Source organism: Hypomesus nipponensis, chromosome 17 (assembly GCF_054491055.1).
Source record: "Hypomesus nipponensis isolate SF chromosome 17, ASM5449105v1, whole genome shotgun sequence".
In the NCBI taxonomy this organism is placed as follows: domain Eukaryota; kingdom Metazoa; phylum Chordata; class Actinopteri; order Osmeriformes; family Osmeridae; genus Hypomesus; species Hypomesus nipponensis.
In genome coordinates, this window is record NC_140377.1 from 3,740,721 (window position 1) to 3,758,987 (window position 18,267).

An 18,267-nucleotide genomic window follows, 5' to 3' on the forward strand; every position below is an offset into this window, starting at 1 on the left:
TGCATTCTACGTTTTAGTAAATCTACTCTTGTCTGTGTCATAATTTCCTGACCCAATCGTCCATTACTTCTCTTCACTAAATCACGAACCTGATCTGCCAATTATTAAACTATGCTATCAATCACTGACCTAAACTACAGAGCCTGAAAATATTGTTTCATGTTCAATTAAGAATAATGAGCACGAGCTCATTCTATACTTTCTTTTTAAACTATTAACTAGAGCACGCTATATTTTTTGGTAAAAATTCGGTCTTTGTGCTGACCAAGGTAATCACACACTAATTGTTAAAAAAAATACATCATAATAACATTAAACAACAGGGTTTAGAACATTACTTTTTATTAAAAACATGAACAAGCTTGCCTCTCATTTTCGTTAACATCTTGTGTCGATACACACCAGTTACACAAGTCATGGGAAAATAAATACTGTATTGGCACGTTATTGCTTTACAACAAAACAGTAAAATACCATCTATTGATGGAGAGGATTTAACTCAGTGGTGGGCTAAGCGCTTGGTTGGATTTGACATTGACCTAGATTTCCAATGTTTACCGAGCATTCTGTAGGTTCAATACCTACAGAATGTGGGTGAAAGAGGACAAAATGGTCAGCAGGCAATATACACGAGACTATAGCAACAAAAAAACAGCTTTTTCAAGTTAAAATGGTTGTCTTACCTAGATTACAATAAAAAGCACGGGAAAACAATTTTATAAAAATGACCTTGGGTTAGGGTTCATCATAAAATTAAAAAAGATAGAAAAGGATGCTCACACATTGATGATTTAATACACTACCTCTAACACTTTCCAACTAATGTAACACTTGTTCTAACATGCAAAACTGGACTTGGGCTACACTGCAGTACATTACTACATTATTACATGTATTTATTTAGAAATAGATGAGACCTTATTGAAAGTTTTAGACAAAAATGGTGTTTGTTGTATTCAATATAATGGTAACAGTTTAGTTATAAATCTCAAGATCTATGTCAGTTCAGATTATTATCAACACCAATCTCGCTATCATTACATTTCATAAACATAGCTTACTCGATCATGACTCTTGACTAAACATGACACTTCTTAACTAGAGAACTGTAAGAGTTTTCAGTAATAATAAATTAAAAGTTACATCAATTATATTAAAAGGTATCAATTGTTGTAAAAAGTCAAATGTCTTCACTTAATAAAAGAAATACTATAGTCCGTCATATTTAGCAACTGATATAGCACTGGCATCAAGCAACAGAATACTCCCACAACGAGACACACATTTCCTAAACATTTCTTGGAAGAGGAGTGGCCATTTTGTGAATCAGGAGTGGCTTGTGATTGAGTGCATGAAGAGGGTACTGGGCTACAAGTGGCAGCAACCCTTTTTCAAGGATTGACATCTTCCTTGGAACCAGTTGGCTGTGAACCAAAACCCGCATTCAGGTGAAGCGCGCTCATGCTTTGCCTTTGGCCATAGCCATACGCTCAGACACGCTTTTGATGGGGACTCCTTTGCGGGACACCTTTACGTGTATGAAGAGGGTGGCAGGAGACAGACTGGAGCCATCTGCCTTAAGCAGGTGGACATGTCGATAACCTGGGGAGGGAGAGAGAGCTGAGCAAAAAAAAACATCTAATGGATTGATGTATCGATTTGTCAAATAAAAGGGTTCTTAGTCGGTACCTGTGCGGAGACTGGTGAAAGGCAAGGTTGACTGGCCCACAAAGTCGTTTTTGCCTGTATGGTCATGGTCCTCTACAACGAAGCGTACCAGGGCCAGTTCAGGGACCTGCAGCTGGAAGCTGAGAGTGCAGTCCCAGCGAGGGTTGAATCCTGTAGAGGGTGCAAAAGTGCCGTCAGACACAACATCATCTATTCTAGTGGTTCTCAAACCTGGTCCTCAAGTACCCCCTGTCCTGCATGTTGATTCCCTGCTCCAAAACACCTGATTCAAATGAATGGGTCGTTATTTAGTTAGGCAGAAGCCTGCTAACGACCATTCATTTGAATCAGGTTTGTTGGAACAGGTAGATATTTAAAACATCCAGGACATGGGGTACTTGAGGATCAGGGTTGAGAACCACTGATCTATTCAAACAGCGCTGTAGTGGAGGAGCTGTATAGGAGAATTATCACTGCCCTTGGGCCAGGAAGATGAATATAAATAAAATCCACTTTGCCATGTCTATATGGACCAAGGGTCACAATTCAATAAGAAAGACAAAAGACAATTAACTACTGGTATCCTGGCCTAATTTGAACATGATGTGGTGTGAGAGAGATGAGTGAATGATGGTGTACCATTGTTGTCAATGCGTTGGGTTTTGTCTTTAGCATTATCAATGGCCACGCCATGAATTTCCACCCACACCTGTGGGTCCACAATAGAGCTGGCTTTGTCGGTGTTGATTTTAGGCAGCTGCTGTGCAGATATAACCTGAGCACAAAGAATCCAAGATAAGACATTCTTGTTTACTCCCTTTGTGTAACTAATTATGTGATTCATACGATCGAAATGAGAAAAAGGGACATGACATATAACTTACTGCCGTGTGAAGCAGTCAGAGCTAACAACACCTGATTTCTCACCCGTATGGTCAGCTGAGTAGGGATATGTCCCGGGCCGCCACCAGTGATTTCTGGGTTGAAGGTAGTCGTGGGGCTGCACAGGAAGCTGGGTTTGAGGACGTAGCCACACCGGCCATTAGGCAGAAAGCGACCCTGGTTCAGATCCATTTGCTCCCCAGGAGTCTGGAAGTTCAGGGCCACTAAACACAGAAGTGCAAATAGAGACACACCGGTGCCCAGAAATGCAAGTCATTATAAAACACTTGCCTCACTTTGGTGTTAGTTTGCTGATGAGTGCGAAGGTTAGGAATGTACATTCCAACGAAAGCCCTCAACAGAGAAATTAATCGTTATTAGTCTCAACACGCTTAATCAAGATTGAAATACAGTCAGTGGTGTGACCTTCTATCCAGCCTCCCAACCAGCCTTCAAAACATGTTTACTGACCCAACTGGCAACCACCGTTCCACATCTCCTGGGGGTTGTAATTGGATGATTGGAGGCGCTGGCCAGAGGGATAGATCCGGCTCAGCTGTCTGGTGTTGTGTCTGACAAACAGTTTTCCTGAATAAATGAAAACACAGACAAGCATATATATCAAATAGGAGTCAGGTTACAAAATATGCTGATTGATGGAGAAAGCATCTGGGTGGCTGAGGGCCAGTGTGACAACTTCACTTGGATATCCGAAGCTTCTTGCCTGAGTCTTTGATGTGTTTCAGAGCCTCACTCTCGGAGAACGAGGACATCTCGTTGGGTGATTTCTGGGCTGAGTGATCAAACCCACGGAATGAGACACTCCTGCAGTATATCACCAGGGCAGACAGCTCCGGGCTCAGCTTAGAGGACATGGTCTGGAAGTTGAAACACAAATCAAAATTACATACAAATTGATTTGTATAGCCTTTTTTACAAGCAATGTCACAGAGGGCTTCACATACCCCCATAGAACTGCCCCACAACCAACCTAAACCCTCAAGGAAGACAAGGAAAAAATCCCAGAAAAACTGACTGTAGCAATTCAGTGAGAGATCCCTCCTCCAGAGACGGAGACGAATCACATAAACGAACCGTTTAGCACCATGTACCGTGACTTGAAGTGATCAACATGTGGTTCCTGGCCTTACCTTCGAAGGGTCCTTCTTGTTGCTGCCAACAGGCTCTTCCTCTGAGCTGGAAGAGAAGCTGGCCGAACTGCTGGTCTTCCCCAGCTGTCCCAAGTGAGGGGTATCTTTCTTCCCTTTGATCAGAATCCGACATTTAAGCTCCTGTGAGAAATTCAACATTCTAAGGATTCTCCCAAGTTCTAAAAAAAAAAAAAATGTGCGCGGCCAAAATGACCACCGACTGGATTCTAACAGGACTGTGGATGAAGGAGCTGTGCTTGTCCTACCTCAGGAGAGGGCAGGTCCTCCAGGGGCAGGTCACTGAGGGGCTTGGAAAGCAGATGTCTGCCCAAGATGGTGCGCAGGTGTCGAGCCATAACCAACTGCTGCTCCACAGAACAGTGGTTCTCCAGGGACAGGATGAGAGGATAAGGGGAGGCCTTAAAGGCGTACTGGGCAATAGTCTCTATCACCATCTTAAAAGGCACTTTAGAGGTTAACGTGTGTCCGTGGTAGATAACCGGCTCTCCTTTGTCACCGTCCCAGCAGTCCAGCTCGACACAGCGACAGCCTTGATTTAGGGCTCTGACACAAACAGAGAACCATTATAACTTAAAGCGGGTATGTAAGTGTGTGTGAGTGCCTGCATGTGTGCATGCCTGTATACTTGTGTTTGTGTGTGTGTGTGTGTGTGTGTGTGTGTGTAGAGTTGTAATACCTGATGTATGGCTCTGTGCTGCTGTCACCTGTCACTTGGTCCTTGGTGAGGTATGTGTTGTGAGAAGTGGAGATAAAATAGTGCGCCATAGGATGGGTCATATTCTGATAGACTCTGGCATGGTCAGGGTTGAACACATCATTTTCCTTGGACAGCATATACATGGTGAAGCCATTCTGAGTCATCAGCTGGTTCTTCTGGGCTGTATGAACGAGCAGGATAAATTCACTATTTATTCACTTTCACTTTATTCACCAAACTTATCTGTAGGTGCAGACAGATAAAGTTATCCAGCCATAATTTGTTTGCAGAAAAGACGCAGCAGATAAGAGTATTGGGCCTACCCCAATCGTTGAGCTCATAGGTCAATATGAGGCTCTTGGCGTGGACCAATGAAGCATCCTCTCCTTGGTCTCCTAGAAAATCCCTCAGCTCTGCAGTGGAGAGCACACAGCCGTTCCCCGAGTAGTGTCTGAACACAGAGTCCAGCTCTGGCCGCCGCATCAGCTCCCGGCAGAACTCCTCGATCTCCACGTGGTCGAGACGACCATCGCATGACCGGTCGCACTTCTAAGACACGGAAGAGAACGACAGACAAGAGTATGTTTTTTTTTTTTTTATGAGGAAAAACATAATCATTATGATTATGATTTGCGTAATCACATGGTTCAGATTCAAACTGTATGTTTAAAGCAGAGTAGTCATTTGTTTTGGGTGTGCCTGTGAAACTATGGCCACCCCCATATAGTTTATGCTTAACTGACCCAGAGACTTAGAGTGTGTAAGAAACTCCCCTGCTGAGGCAGAGATACAGAATGTGTGTGTGTGTGTGTGTCATGTTTGAGAAAGGGGCCTCCTGGTTGGCTTGCCACAGAGTTGGTAATTGAACACAGATTCTATACTCCAGGCAGTCTCTGAAATAGAACCTGTCTTCATAACATACTAAGTAAACACAGGCTCTTTCATGGGCAACGGTCAAACCCTTACTTCACAGCATGACGAACGTCTCTCTTGTAATTCTCTTCCTCCATTTGTTCATCTTAACGTCTGTCTTTCTGTCTCTTTCTTTCTCTCTTCTTCTCTGTCCTAATTCCATCTCACGAAAGCATTGTGCGGGTGACCTGACTCACCTTGAATAAGGAGAGGGCATACTGTTCACTCAGGTCTATGTTGATCATCTGGAGCAGTGTTTTGACCTCATCGTAGCTCATCTTTCCATCCTGGTTCTGATCTGCCCTCCTCAAGTACCCACGGATCCAGGTGGGTTAGGTTAAGGATAACAACCATGGTCAACTTCACCTGTGACCCCACCGTCATGCACATGGTCCAAGAGGCAGACGGGCACACAACTAAGGTCCATTGACCCAGACGTTCATGCGCATAAGTAGATTTGAGGTTTAAACTGTGTTCGGTCAATCCTCATCACTTTCATTACACAGTTCAATGCATTCGTTCCGTGCACAGGGATATGACATGGAATTGACGATAAAATGAATGCAGATGGGAGATTGACCTAAATACTGTACATTATTATGGGAGTCAGGTGGCTGAGCGGTTAGGAAATCGGGCTAGTAATCAGAAGGTTGCCGGAACGATCGCTGTGCCAAATGACGTTGTGTCCTTGGGCAAGGCACTTCACCCTACTTGCCTCGGGGGAATGTCCCTGCACTTACTTTAAGTCACTCTGGATAAGAACGTCTGCTAAATAACTACATGTAAACATAAATGTATTAGGTGTACATTCTGCTCAGATGAGCATTCATATTAATCTGTGAATGAATGAAACCTCCTATAATCACAATATGGGGCATAAAATGGCTGTCGTGGATTTTATAAATCACACCTTGTTCCAGTAGGAAACGTATTGGTTACACTACTGGGACTTAACTGTGCTAAACAACAACCAAACCTCAACCAAACCACATACAGTAGTAATCCATGGTGCTAGCCTGGACATGTACAATTACTCCATTGCGCATGTCTTTATTCAGACCTCACAATGTTAAAACAAAAACTGATTGAAAGAGAGAGAGAAAGAGAAACAGCGAGGCAAGACAAAGAATAAGGAACACCTTGTTGGAAAAATTGAAGATGTAACACATTTATCCTGTAGAAGAATGATTCTGTGTTCAGCATTCCTTATGTGTAGAGAGAGGCCATAAAAGAAGTCTGGCCTTATCTGTGTTGGGTGAATCATGTGATCAAGCTTACGGGGGTCAAAAGACACACAAACACACACACTCAAACACACACGCACACACGCGCACCAGGTCTACGCAAGGAGCCAATGTAGAAGAGCCATGGAACATTTGCATGATTTTGTCTTAACCAATGACTGTAAAGAGTGGGGATGCTTAAATATCTAGCTAGCACAACATGCTAGCACAATGGCGTGTGATGTTTTTGTCTCCTTGTGGGCCGGCCGCAAGCAATAAACTTTCTTAAACTTGTTCACCGGCTGACTGTGTAATGCTTGATAGATTCATATTTCTGACAGACCTGCTTAGTTAGCGTTTCCATCTTGAATTCCCGGACACCCAGGTCCCCCACAACGTGGAGGCTATGTGAGGGATTATAATTGACAGGATATCTATTCTATATTTAGACAGCACTTTTTGCTGGTCATAGCTCAACATCTTAGCTATGCTCTGGATGTGAGATGGTGCATGTGACAGTGTTATGTTCAGAGCCAGAGCCAGTCACCATAGAGATCTTATTTCAGCAGCACTATATTTACTCTGCATCAAGGCTGACATCGAGAGTGTAAGGATATTGGTCCAGTTTCTCCTTCTGTGTCATGTTCGACACCCGCTCCTTCAAGGTGCGGATCCCCCGGACCCAGCGACGAGCCTCCTCCTCACAGAGACACCGCAGGTCCAGACTCTTCCTGGCTCCTTTGAAGATCAAGGTGAAGCACTGGCTCTCTGGCACCGAGCCAGACAGCCTCCGCAAAGCCTCAGACTGACAGCCCTCACGCACACATTCCACCTCCGTCACCGAGACTGAGGGAGGGTGTAGATGATCGGTTGGGAAGAGAGAGAGAGAGAGAGAGAGAGATATGCAGGATCAGTATGAAAGAGGGTTTAACAGAACACAAACTTGGTACCACAGTGGCACAAAAACACACGGTGCTCAAAGTGACGCACTCTAAAAGGTCAAGGGTCAGGATCTTGGCTGTGTGTTGTAACATCTTTCTGGAGGAGTAACAGTGCTAACGGAACCATTTAGCACATAAAATATGACCTGCATGAGCTTAGTGGCTAAATATGTTACCAATGTACATACAGGCTCCAAATTTAACCTGCCACTCTGAGACCCAGTTTCCCAGACAAGGAATAAGCGTAGTCCTAGACTTGAAAAATAGAATGAAAGACATGTTTACAATCGTTTTCCTGGTATTAATAACACTGTGTACAATTTATGACAGGAGTAACTGGGTCATACATAATACCCAGATGTCTGCCCAGCAACATAACACCAGCCTGCCACTCTACTGCGGACACAAACACCCAAACACAGAATGGTAGCCGAAAAGGGCCTAAAACCATCGGCTGAATTTCTCATCTTTTCAACCTCCTGTGCTCCTTTTCTTTACATGACAGTAAACCATTTTTCACTGTATTGTAAAGCCTATCCCTAGCCCAGTCTAGACCACCAGTGAATGAAGAACCGTGTGTGTTCATGCTCTGGTATCAGATTTCTAATAACAGAGACACAAAATAGAGCACAGTCCACACTTGGCTTTGAGGCATGAGCGGTGAAAAACAGTTAATCCAGTTTGTTGTGACAATGGTACTCTTTCTCCGTCTGATGGTAATTAAAGCCTACAGACAATTGTACCCACCTCCTCAAAACTGCTGATACATTCTTCCTTCTGTCTCCACAAAGAGGGTGACATTTAAAACCTGATAAATGTCGGTTGAAGTGTCTCTGTGTGTATCTGCATAAACACGTCAAGAGTGAGTGGAGATAACTGAATGACACACACTGGCACAGCTAAAGTGTTAAGTGGTGCATTCTCTCTAAAGCCCTTCTGAACAAAGGGCACCATGCTGAACTGCAGGTGCAAAGCTCCAAATATCCACCAGGACCCCGGGAGCAAGAAAAGGAGGCTAGACTCTAGGCATTCACATGCATGCACGGAGTCAGACGGCTGAGCGATGAGGGAGTCGGGCTAGTAATCAGAAGGTAGCTGGATTGATTCCCCGCCGTGCCAAATGACGTTGTGTCCTTAGGCAAGGCAACTCATCCTACTTGCCTCGGGGGGAATGTCCCTGTACTTAATGTAAGTCGCTCTGGATAAGAGCGTCTGCTAAACGATTAAATGTGAATATGTATATCTATTGTGTGACATAATATTTTTACTGGTTTACAGCATTGGTTGACATTTGTTGTTTTTGGATGTGTTGTACAAGTAAACACGATTGATCGACTGATTGATCTGTTTGTCCAAGGTCTGAAAATATAAAGTGACCAGTGTGACTGTCTGAAGGGATCATCTTGAACTGGGTCTGATCACTGTGCAGTGCTAGTAGGGTTTGATAGTCACTATGACACTTACCACATTGAGTCTTATTTGGTCTTTATACAGACTTGCAACACAGCTGCACCCTGCCACAACCTACTGACCCAGACAAACCAGTTACCCCGTCATACCATAACAGAGTCATATCTATCAAGTAGTTCCAGCTACATACTGGGGGTGGGGTTAGAGGTACTTTGGAGGGAAGGAGAGAGACAGAGAGAGAGACAGAGAGACAGAGAGAGAGAGAGAGAGAGAGAGAGAGAGAGAGAGAGAGAGAGAGAGAGAGAGAGAGAGAGAGAGAGAGAGAGAGAGAAGAGAGAGAGAGAGAGAGAGAGAGAGAGAGAGAGAGAGAGAGAGAGAGAGAGAGAGAGAGAGAGAGAGAGAGAGAGAGAGAGAGAGAGAGAGAAGCCCTCAATCAAAAAGGTACCATTATTGTATACACATAAACAGTAAGTGCAGCTCCCTTTGTACTATCCTGAAGCTCCACAGCAACAGTCTACAGTCCATCTCTAAGTTTCTAAACGGAAAAAAATGAACCTCTCTTGATTGCCACAGTGTTGGGACATACTTCACTAAATCACTCAATTGTTAAAATAACCAATTGAGCCAAAGGACTGACAGCTCAAGTTTATGGTCAACTCTATAATACATTATTTTATATATATAAAAACATTTGTTTAAAGATACACTGTGAAAAGACCATTGGTCTTGTGTGGACATTTAACTCATATGTCTTGTAATTTAACTGTGAGCACCAATTCATGTAATTATAGGCATCAGAAACACATTTAGATCAAACTAACTTCAAATGACAGACCCAAGATGGTTGTGGGGGGTCATGCACAGAAACACACCCAGCAATTAGAGGTTGGGCAGAGGTATGCTTATGTGGATGAGTTATAATCTTACTACAACAGGCACACACACAGAAAACCCATACACACCTTTTGAGGCATTATGGTTTGTGTGTGAGTGGGTATGCCTGCATGCTGACCTATATGAGGATTTATACATGAGCAATATGTGGGGCAATTCAATTCTCATTCAGTCTGTAACATTTGAAGTTCTCATGCTTTAATGAGCCAAATAATCTAGTATTAAAGCCAAAATTATTTCCCTTTAAGAGGATTTAAATCATTATAGATTGAAGCGACAGTCTTCCTCAGTGATGGATGTGAAGGCTTTTAGTGAAGCAAAAAATTAACCAAGGCAGATACCTTGCTTTACTGGTTGGCACAACCACTATCAACCATCAGCTTCTAAACTTTTCCTATAAAGTTTTTATTGGGCTGTGGCTCCTTTCATAGACATGAAATACCGGTAGCTTCAGTACCTAGAACTAGACCTCACCTTTTCGGAAAGCATGAACCTATTGTATTCAAGTAGGGAGTGCTTTGTAGGGAGACATGGTATAAAAAGAAAATAACAACAATGAGTTGACTGAATGAGTGCATTGGATCTTAACCAAGAGTTGAATAGGCTAGAGTAGGCTAGTGGAAATCCAGTTTCTTTGTTTTTGTTTGTGACTCCTGTAAGATAGCCTTCCACTCCATCGAGGCCTTCATCTGATAATGGTTTTAGTTTACTTTCCAGCAACTAAACCTCCCATAACAAAACATCTTAGATCTTGCAACTTAGAAACTCGGATCAAGCTGCATCGTGTGATTAGTATTCCTTCCTACTCATTACTCCTTATCCTTTCCCTACCTCGCCCTTCTGCCTTTCCACCCCCTCTTTTTCCCCATTCCTTTAATCCTCCACTTGGGCTACAATTTATCTTTCCTCCCTCTGCCTCGCCCTTCAACCATCCAATTCTCTCCTTTATCCTTCCCCCACACCCCCTCTCCGATCCTGGGTTACTTACATGTCTGCTGGGCCTTGGCCTTCCTGGAGCTCTTGGTGGACTCGACAAACACTGTGACCCCATCCTCCAGCAGCCTCAGGCTACGGCTCTTCTGCCACCTTTGGGAGCGCACCTTCGTCATGTTGGAGCCTTGCATCATCGTAAGAACGTCCTCGTCGTCCAGCACCCCTGGAACACACACACAGGGGGACGATGACGTTATGATGATGGTTATGATGTTGTGATTCATGACCGCTATGTAACCCTGTCACGTGTCACTGCTATCATGTGGTGTGTCAGTCTTGCATGGTTTCCTCTTCTGAGTGCTCATACAGATCCATTGGGCTCCATTGGCAGGTCATTGAAAGGGTAGTTCTGCTTTCATTAAAGTCAGTCAACTCTTGAGCCCTCCGGTCTGTGCCGAAAACTTCAAAAGACTGTCAAAGGTTAATGAATGGATGTGGATTTTTCTGTCGAGTTCATATGTTTGCCAAAGCTGTTGTTCCAGTGGCGGAAAATGTTGTTGTGTTTGTGTGTTATGTGCTAGGCAAACAGTGGGGGTGGCAGAATGACTTGCTTTTATATGAGAAAATGGTCCTCTGGCAAGCCAGTCATATCCTCAAACAAACATTGCCAAGGCTTATGTTTATGTCCTAAACACACACTATTTTGATGAAGATACAAAGGATAGCTTCAGTAATACTACATTAAAGTAATTGCCAAAAAATGTATTAAGGCCTTTGAACTTAATATGGGGGGGTCAGATGGCTGAGCGGTTAGGGAGTTGGGCTATTAATCAGAAGGTTGTTAGTTCGATTCCTGGCCGTGCAAAATGATGTTGTGTCGTTTGGCAAGGCACTTCACCCTACTTGCCTCGAGAATGTCCTTGTACTTACTGTAAGTCGCTCTGGATAAGGGCGTCTGCTAAATTACTAAATATAAATGTAAATGTAAATAATAACCAGTCCATGTTACGATGAAGTGTCAGTTTGTTATTGTTCGTTTTCCATGTGCCTGGCTTACGACGGTTTTGAAGCAGAGCCAGATTTGAAACACTCAACAACAAAACAGAGTCAGAATGCAGGGTTTGGAACAAATGCCAACAATTATATGATTAATATCCTTCCACGGCCAGGGAAAAACCAGCAAAGGAAAATTCAGGAATATGTGGATGCAGTACATACACAGAAGAGACTCCCAATACATCTGGTTTGTGAAATTTCAGCTTTAATCGTCAGCAATATGTGGGGTTTTCTCAAGGGAACTTGAGGATATGTGCCACTTTAAGTGCTGCTCCAACAGTCTGTTCAACATATGTAGAACACAAAGAACCATGATGCGGATGAGGATACACATTATCAGGGGACTATTGATTCACACAAATATCTGTCAAAAAGACTCTTCTTTAGGGCTCCGTCACTACTCTGAATGGTCCTCTGCAATGGATCAATATAGGCATCCACGGTTGTTCAAAACCCAGGTTTGCGGTAATGAACACACTTCTCCCTTGTCACAAACATAACTCTATTCATCCCTTTTTTCCCCTTATACAACCTGTCCGAGGACTGAATTTTAAGTGCAGAAGTGTCAAACTCCCTACTCAGAGGGACACTCTTAAATGAGTCAAAGCCTCTTTCAGACGAGCCTGGATTCCTCGTGCTCGTTCCCCTGCCAGGCTGTGTCTCAGCGGCTCAGGGGCCTCCGCAGCCTATTGGAGCAGAAGAGAAGCTGCTTTCAGCCCCGCCCCGCCCCCCCCCCATCCCCTCCCTTTACATCTGAGGGGTCAAACACAAAGAGAAGCCCCTCCACAACCACCACATTCTATCGTCCATACGTCCACAACTCTGTTTATTGACAGTGTCTTCATTCCAGGCAGAGCACAAGGCACCTGTAACAGCAGACCATCAACTATGCTAAGCTTTTCAAACTGAAACTACAGTTTCTCTACCTTTCTCTCTTGACATTAATTTCCTGTTGCTCCTACATTCCACTTCCTAACCTCAACTATGATGTTGTGTGTGTGTGTGTGTGTGTACGTGCATGTGAGCATGTCTGTGAAATCAAATTAAACGTTATCTACACAGCCCTTCTACAAGCAATGTCACATAGGGCTTCACATATGCCCATAGAACTTTGCCAAAATCAAAACCATAAAAGAAGACAAGGAAAAACTCTAGGAAAACTTGGAGAGAAACATGTAAGAAACTTGTGAGGAGCAATTCAGTGAGGGAACCCCGCCTCCAGAATAAATGGGCTCTTTAATAATACCATCACTGCCCATGGAATGCGAGAAGTTCCAATGAAAGTCTCGCCTCACCTTGGCAACTGCACAAAACCCCCTTAGCCATGGTAAGTACTCTGTGAGATTTGTCCATAAGTTATAACGCTGTAAGTAGGAATGGGAGGAGTACACTGGAAAGAAGATGGTAGGCAGAGGCAGAGGCAGCATATCTCGTGGATCACACCTCCTGCAGCCGGGGGGGGGGGGGGGACAATCATGTTGACACACACTTGATCAGTTGGCTGAACATAAGCTGCCTGGCTAGCAACCATATAGTGGTATGCAAAAGCAAATAGTTAACAGCTGTAGAGATTGAGGGAGAGAAAAAACGTCTCCAGAATAGAGGCCGCATTTACAGAGAAACTCATTAAATATAGATGAATAGAATAAATTAAAGCAAATAAAAAGACCGATGTGTGCAATAGAGATAACGCCCATGTTTTCTTGGACCCAGAGAGAGAACTATTCTGTAAACAACCACATGAATCCAAGAGGTTCGTTCCCCACAGGGTGAACGAACTCTGGGACCAGCGGGGGAGCCTCCTCATTGAGGAGAAGCAAAGTCACTCTGGTTCTCCAAACAGATCCATAACAGTATTAAAATCTGTGAAGAAATGTGTCAAGACACAATGTGAACTCCCTCCCTTCCTTCCTTGCATGGAATTGTTTGTTTGGCCATGGCCCTTCCCTCATCCCTTATGCAAAAAAAACCTGCACTCAACCTTAAGATCGCCATTAGGTCACTGCTCAACTATATATCCTATACTCACAAACTCAACAACATTTGTTTGTTGTTTGTTTGTTAAGCCCCTACACCAGATTCCTTACGTTCTGTACTCTAACATGAGACTAATACGACTCATGAGTAGGAACAACTCTCAGTCTTTAAGAACTCCTTTTGAAGGAGCTGAGAGTGTGTATAGTTCTCCTATAGTGTATATGTCCTAAGAAAGCCTTCTACTATTTGATTCAGGTGAGTTAACATTCTTCTTCACCCGCACCTTGGTTCTCTACATAGACAGGATTTGCTGATGTCTGCCAAGAATGGCTGCTTCCAATTTCACAGGTAAACAACCCAACTAAAGTCCAAACAACATGAATTGCACTCATTCAAAAAACCAAAGCGCATTGACTAGGAGCCACAGAAAACTTTGCACTCTGATAAGACAGTATGTGAGGTCATGTCATAGACCATCTGCCTGACAACTGATAAAGAACTTTACTAACTGGACACTGTACAAGTTCTATTTTTGAATGGCTTGCGCAACTACAGGGTTCAGTGGCTCCAATGCAAGATTCTATATGGAATAGACAGATATGCCCATTCGTGTATGTATGTAACAATAACATAAGGACTAGAAAGTTTCAATTTACACACGCACATCTTGGTACCATCATTCTGAGGTCTAGACTGACGGCTTTCTGGGGCTCTGACAGGTGCTCCCTTCCTCAGCAGTTCTCTATTTTAGGCCATTTGTGACCATGAGCTGAGTGTGTGTGATTAACAGGGAGTGGGAGTTCTAGTGAGAAGGGGTGTCAAAAGAACCACAGTAGGGTGACCATGGAGTGGGGGCCTGTGAGAGAAGATCTGAAAAGCTTGAATCACACAAGTGGGTCAGTGAGCTGTTGTGTGCTGTTGGACAATTCACAAACACATGACTACTTGTTAGCGCCCACACAGAGTTGATTAAGCTCAATGTTTTTCCTGGAAAAGTTTTGTCCACACCACTCTGTTTTCAAACCAGAAGATGTTTGTTTTCATTTGGATTTTAGTCATTGTCTTTGACAAAGAGTTAAATTTTCAAGCACAACCAAAACAGAGGAAACTAATCTATCCACGTTGACAACAACGTCAACACTGTAGGCAACAATGTAGGCTATTTACTATCATAAATATATATATTTATATATAAATATAATATATATATATATATTCTAAAACGGTGTCAACATTTTGAAGTTTTAATAGTCTTCTTTAGATGACACCTGACCAGTTGATTGATCGAGGAATGATCTTGTAAGTAAAACATTTTAATTATACCAATAATCGCTTCTTACCCAAATTCCTCAGAGGATCTTGCGTCTTGGATTCTATCGGTCGCTGTTCATTGTGCACGGCGGTGGGTTTCTTGCTCCGGACCAACATGACGCCACTGCGAGATGTCCAGTACAGATCCCTGAGGTCTTGGTTGATTTGAGGCTGTCAGGTTCTACTCGGTTGAAAAGCGTGTTTGAAAAGTGTGCTTTTCAACTCGTAACAACTCTTCAGGAGCTCTGTGGCGCCTCCCAAGAGAGAGCGAGAGAGCGAAATAGATGAGAGAGAGAGAGACAGAGAGAGAGAGAGAGAGAGAGAGAGAGAGAGAGAGAGAGAGAGAGAGAGAGAGAGAGAGAGAGAGAGAGAGAGAGAGAGAGAGAGAGAGAGAGAGAGAGAGAGAGAGAGAGAGAGAGAGAGAGAGAGAGAGAGAGAGAGAGAGAGAGATGTGCCATTGACTATTTCTTTATAAAAATATGTCTCGCAACAGTGTCGCCGCATTAGCAGATGCATGACTAGCAGGATTTTCATAAAACAGCTCCGTGGCAGTTTTAGACTCAGAACAGGCTAAAAACGTTTATTTTCGAAAAATAACTTAAACTGTGTGTGCTAACAGACAGCAAACCATAGGCTACTTTTAACCACTACCAGCGACCATATGTAGGCATAACAAACTGTCCCTGACACAAAGGCGAACTAAAGGTATCTAGCCCACTCTTATCAAATAGCGCCCCCTATCGGCTTCTCGCTGACACTTTCACTGACACGCGTATCCAATCCTGTGTGGGGTGTGGAAGTTATGTCATGGAAACCCTTTCATTTAACGTTAGATTCATTGTCAATCTGGCGCACACCGTATTTCCCAACTTTTTAACTATAGCCTAATAAAAAAATAAAACAGTTTTAAGATCGACTGAGGATCAATCTTTCAGTAAGCATATACAAATGATACTATCCTTCATGAATGTATTGCAAAGAAAATGAATAAATCAATTGATTCGTATGGATGTTTTAGGCCAGTTTTATATGGTAGATCACACTATATCAATATGTGGGCACACTGGGTCCACTAGAAAACCGCAGTAGATTAAATGAATGTGTCTTGGTCTAAGATGCTATGGCAAACCCAGGAGGCAGCGACTTAATTAGGTTTTGATAATGGTATAAAAAGGATGATTAGCAGAGATATAAGGGGGAGGGGTGGTCTGCTGGAGGTACTGTGTATAAGAGACATCTTGTTTCCTGGGCTGTCTGAAGAACAGTGGAAGACAATGTCACTGTGTTGCACAATGTAAGAACTGTTTCTATTTTATAACGAGTGCCAATGGGACTAACCTGGTGGGTCTAGGCCAAATCCAGGTGCACGATGGGAATGGAACCACTTTAGAAATAAAACAAGCAATGTCATTGTGGTTTAACATTATTGATGTGCTAAGAAAGCAGTGTCGAAAAATGTGAACTTTTATTTCCAAAATGTTACTATAAATAAACATTTTTTTTTAGTGGTTTTGCAACCATGTCAATGTTTGTAGCCTATGTTGCTTTGTTTTAAAACATCTGTTAGATTAATAAAACACATGTGTAGGTATTCCAGTACACTATTTAGGCTACAGTAGGTTAAATCCATATACAATTCCCTAAACATTAAAAACAATTATTTTGCATTGTCCATTTTCATAAGTAACTAAAACTCGTATGAAATTAAGACAGAATATAGCTATATGGGCCTATGCATGTTTTAATGATTACCACCTATCGTCAGTCTGTCAGTTCAACTTGTCTATCATGATGCATATGCATGGTGTACCCTAAAATGTGTGGGTTATTAGTCAAGTTCTATTGTGTAAAAAGTTTAGATGCACGAACAGAATGTGAAAAGGGGCAAATGAGTAGTACAATATGATCATGAATGTATACAAATACACGCAGGTGTAACTGAAGACACCTTAGGTGGGGGGGCCTGTGCAGTTCTGGTTACCTTCAAATGCAAAAACTATTGTCTTCCTTACAAGGGAAGCTTTCACTTACATAGCTAAATGGCCGTAGATTCAGTCTCAATGTTTGGCTAATGGCTTTCTAGCCATAAGCTACCTGCTTGCTAGCCTAAAAGCTCAACACAAGAGCAGATAGAGGAGGCGAGCAGTTCTTTAAGATTGACAGATTTAAGAAGGGTGCGTCAGAATGTATTCAAAACCTACATCCTGCAAAAGTAGTTTCTGATAAAAGCCGTGATACATTAAAATAAGCTATTTGCCAACTAGACTAATCGAGTTTGTAGCTACATGGTCTTGTCAATGTGTCAAGACTATTTCCTGGAATTGAAACGTTCTATTTTTCGTAGTTTGACACAAGGCAAAGGATGTTTTACATCAGTGGTGCTCAAAGCTAATTAGTTTCAATTCATTAGTTACTCAAAGCCACGTGGTGAGCTACTTCCCAGTTATTGTGTTTAATGGTTCCATTGTTTTGTTATATTTCAGCAATTAGACGGAACCAAGCTAGCAAGTAGTTTTATTTAGCTAGCCTAGCTACTTTGAACCTCAAATATGTTCGTCGGTATATAAGAGAACATTTGGACAAAATCTGACCGAGCTGCGTGCCTACTCTGAAAATGCTTGGGCGGTTGTTAAGGATGCCTAGTTGAGCCGATAAGTTGTGTGTTGTTTGCAAACTAGCTAGCTAGCTTATAGTTGCCACCATACTAGCTTGCTAGATAACAACGTTAGCTTCGTCGAAGGAGCGCCAGCACAAGCTAGCTATTTGACTGGAAGCTATGCTTCTTATGGGGACAACTGCGTTAAAGAGTAACAGTAGCTAACTGACGACCGATAAATGCAACGTAAAACGTTTGTGATCCTCGCCAAACCCATAGTAACATTATCTGCCAATATTTGGAACCATGAGAATAACAATACGTTCGATTGTTTAAGGTAGCGCTGCTGACTAGTTACAACATATCTTTGCTTACGCCACTTTCTGTAATAAGACGTATGGGGTGTGTAAAATATCGCTCCGCGCGGAAGATAAATACTTATACAACGTTCAATTTTACCTCAAATTATGAATTACATTATATAATCATGTAACTTCATAAACAATAACATAATAAGCCACATATAATATGGGCAGATGATTGTTTTCCAAAATGAACAGTCGAAACGGACTACTTCGTACAACCAGACGGTTTC

At 42.7% G+C, this 18,267-nt stretch overlaps 1 protein-coding gene across 1 annotated transcript; it reads right to left on the reverse strand.

Annotated features, from left to right (window-relative positions):
• Positions 1-325: 325 nt before the first annotated feature.
• On the reverse strand, positions 326-15,342 carry plcd3a (phospholipase C, delta 3a). The gene is made up of 14 exons (XM_084677966.1): positions 15,106-15,342; positions 10,788-10,955; positions 7,172-7,400; positions 5,529-5,658; positions 4,743-4,968; positions 4,399-4,600; positions 3,968-4,265; positions 3,702-3,842; positions 3,275-3,428; positions 3,022-3,138; positions 2,596-2,774; positions 2,308-2,443; positions 1,690-1,839; positions 326-1,602 (listed from the first exon to the last, which is right to left on the reverse strand). The coding sequence occupies exons 1-14, from the start codon at positions 15,191-15,193 to the stop codon at positions 1,460-1,462; spliced, it is 2,361 nt and encodes a 786-aa protein (XP_084534092.1). The 5' UTR covers positions 15,194-15,342; the 3' UTR covers positions 326-1,459.
• Positions 15,343-18,267: the final 2,925 nt, after the last annotated feature.

Coding starts and splice junctions, on each gene's coding strand:
- plcd3a (XM_084677966.1), bottom strand. CDS start 15,193: ATGTTGGTCCGGAGCAAGAAACCCACCGCCGTGCACAATGAACAGCGA. Junction 3,429..3,701: donor ACAAGAAGGACCCTTCGAAG/GTAAGGCCAGGA, acceptor TTCAACTTCCAG/ACCATGTCCTCTAAGCTGAG. Junction 1,840..2,307: donor CCAACGCATTGACAACAATG/GTACACCATCAT, acceptor CACCCTCTACAG/GATTCAACCCTCGCTGGGAC.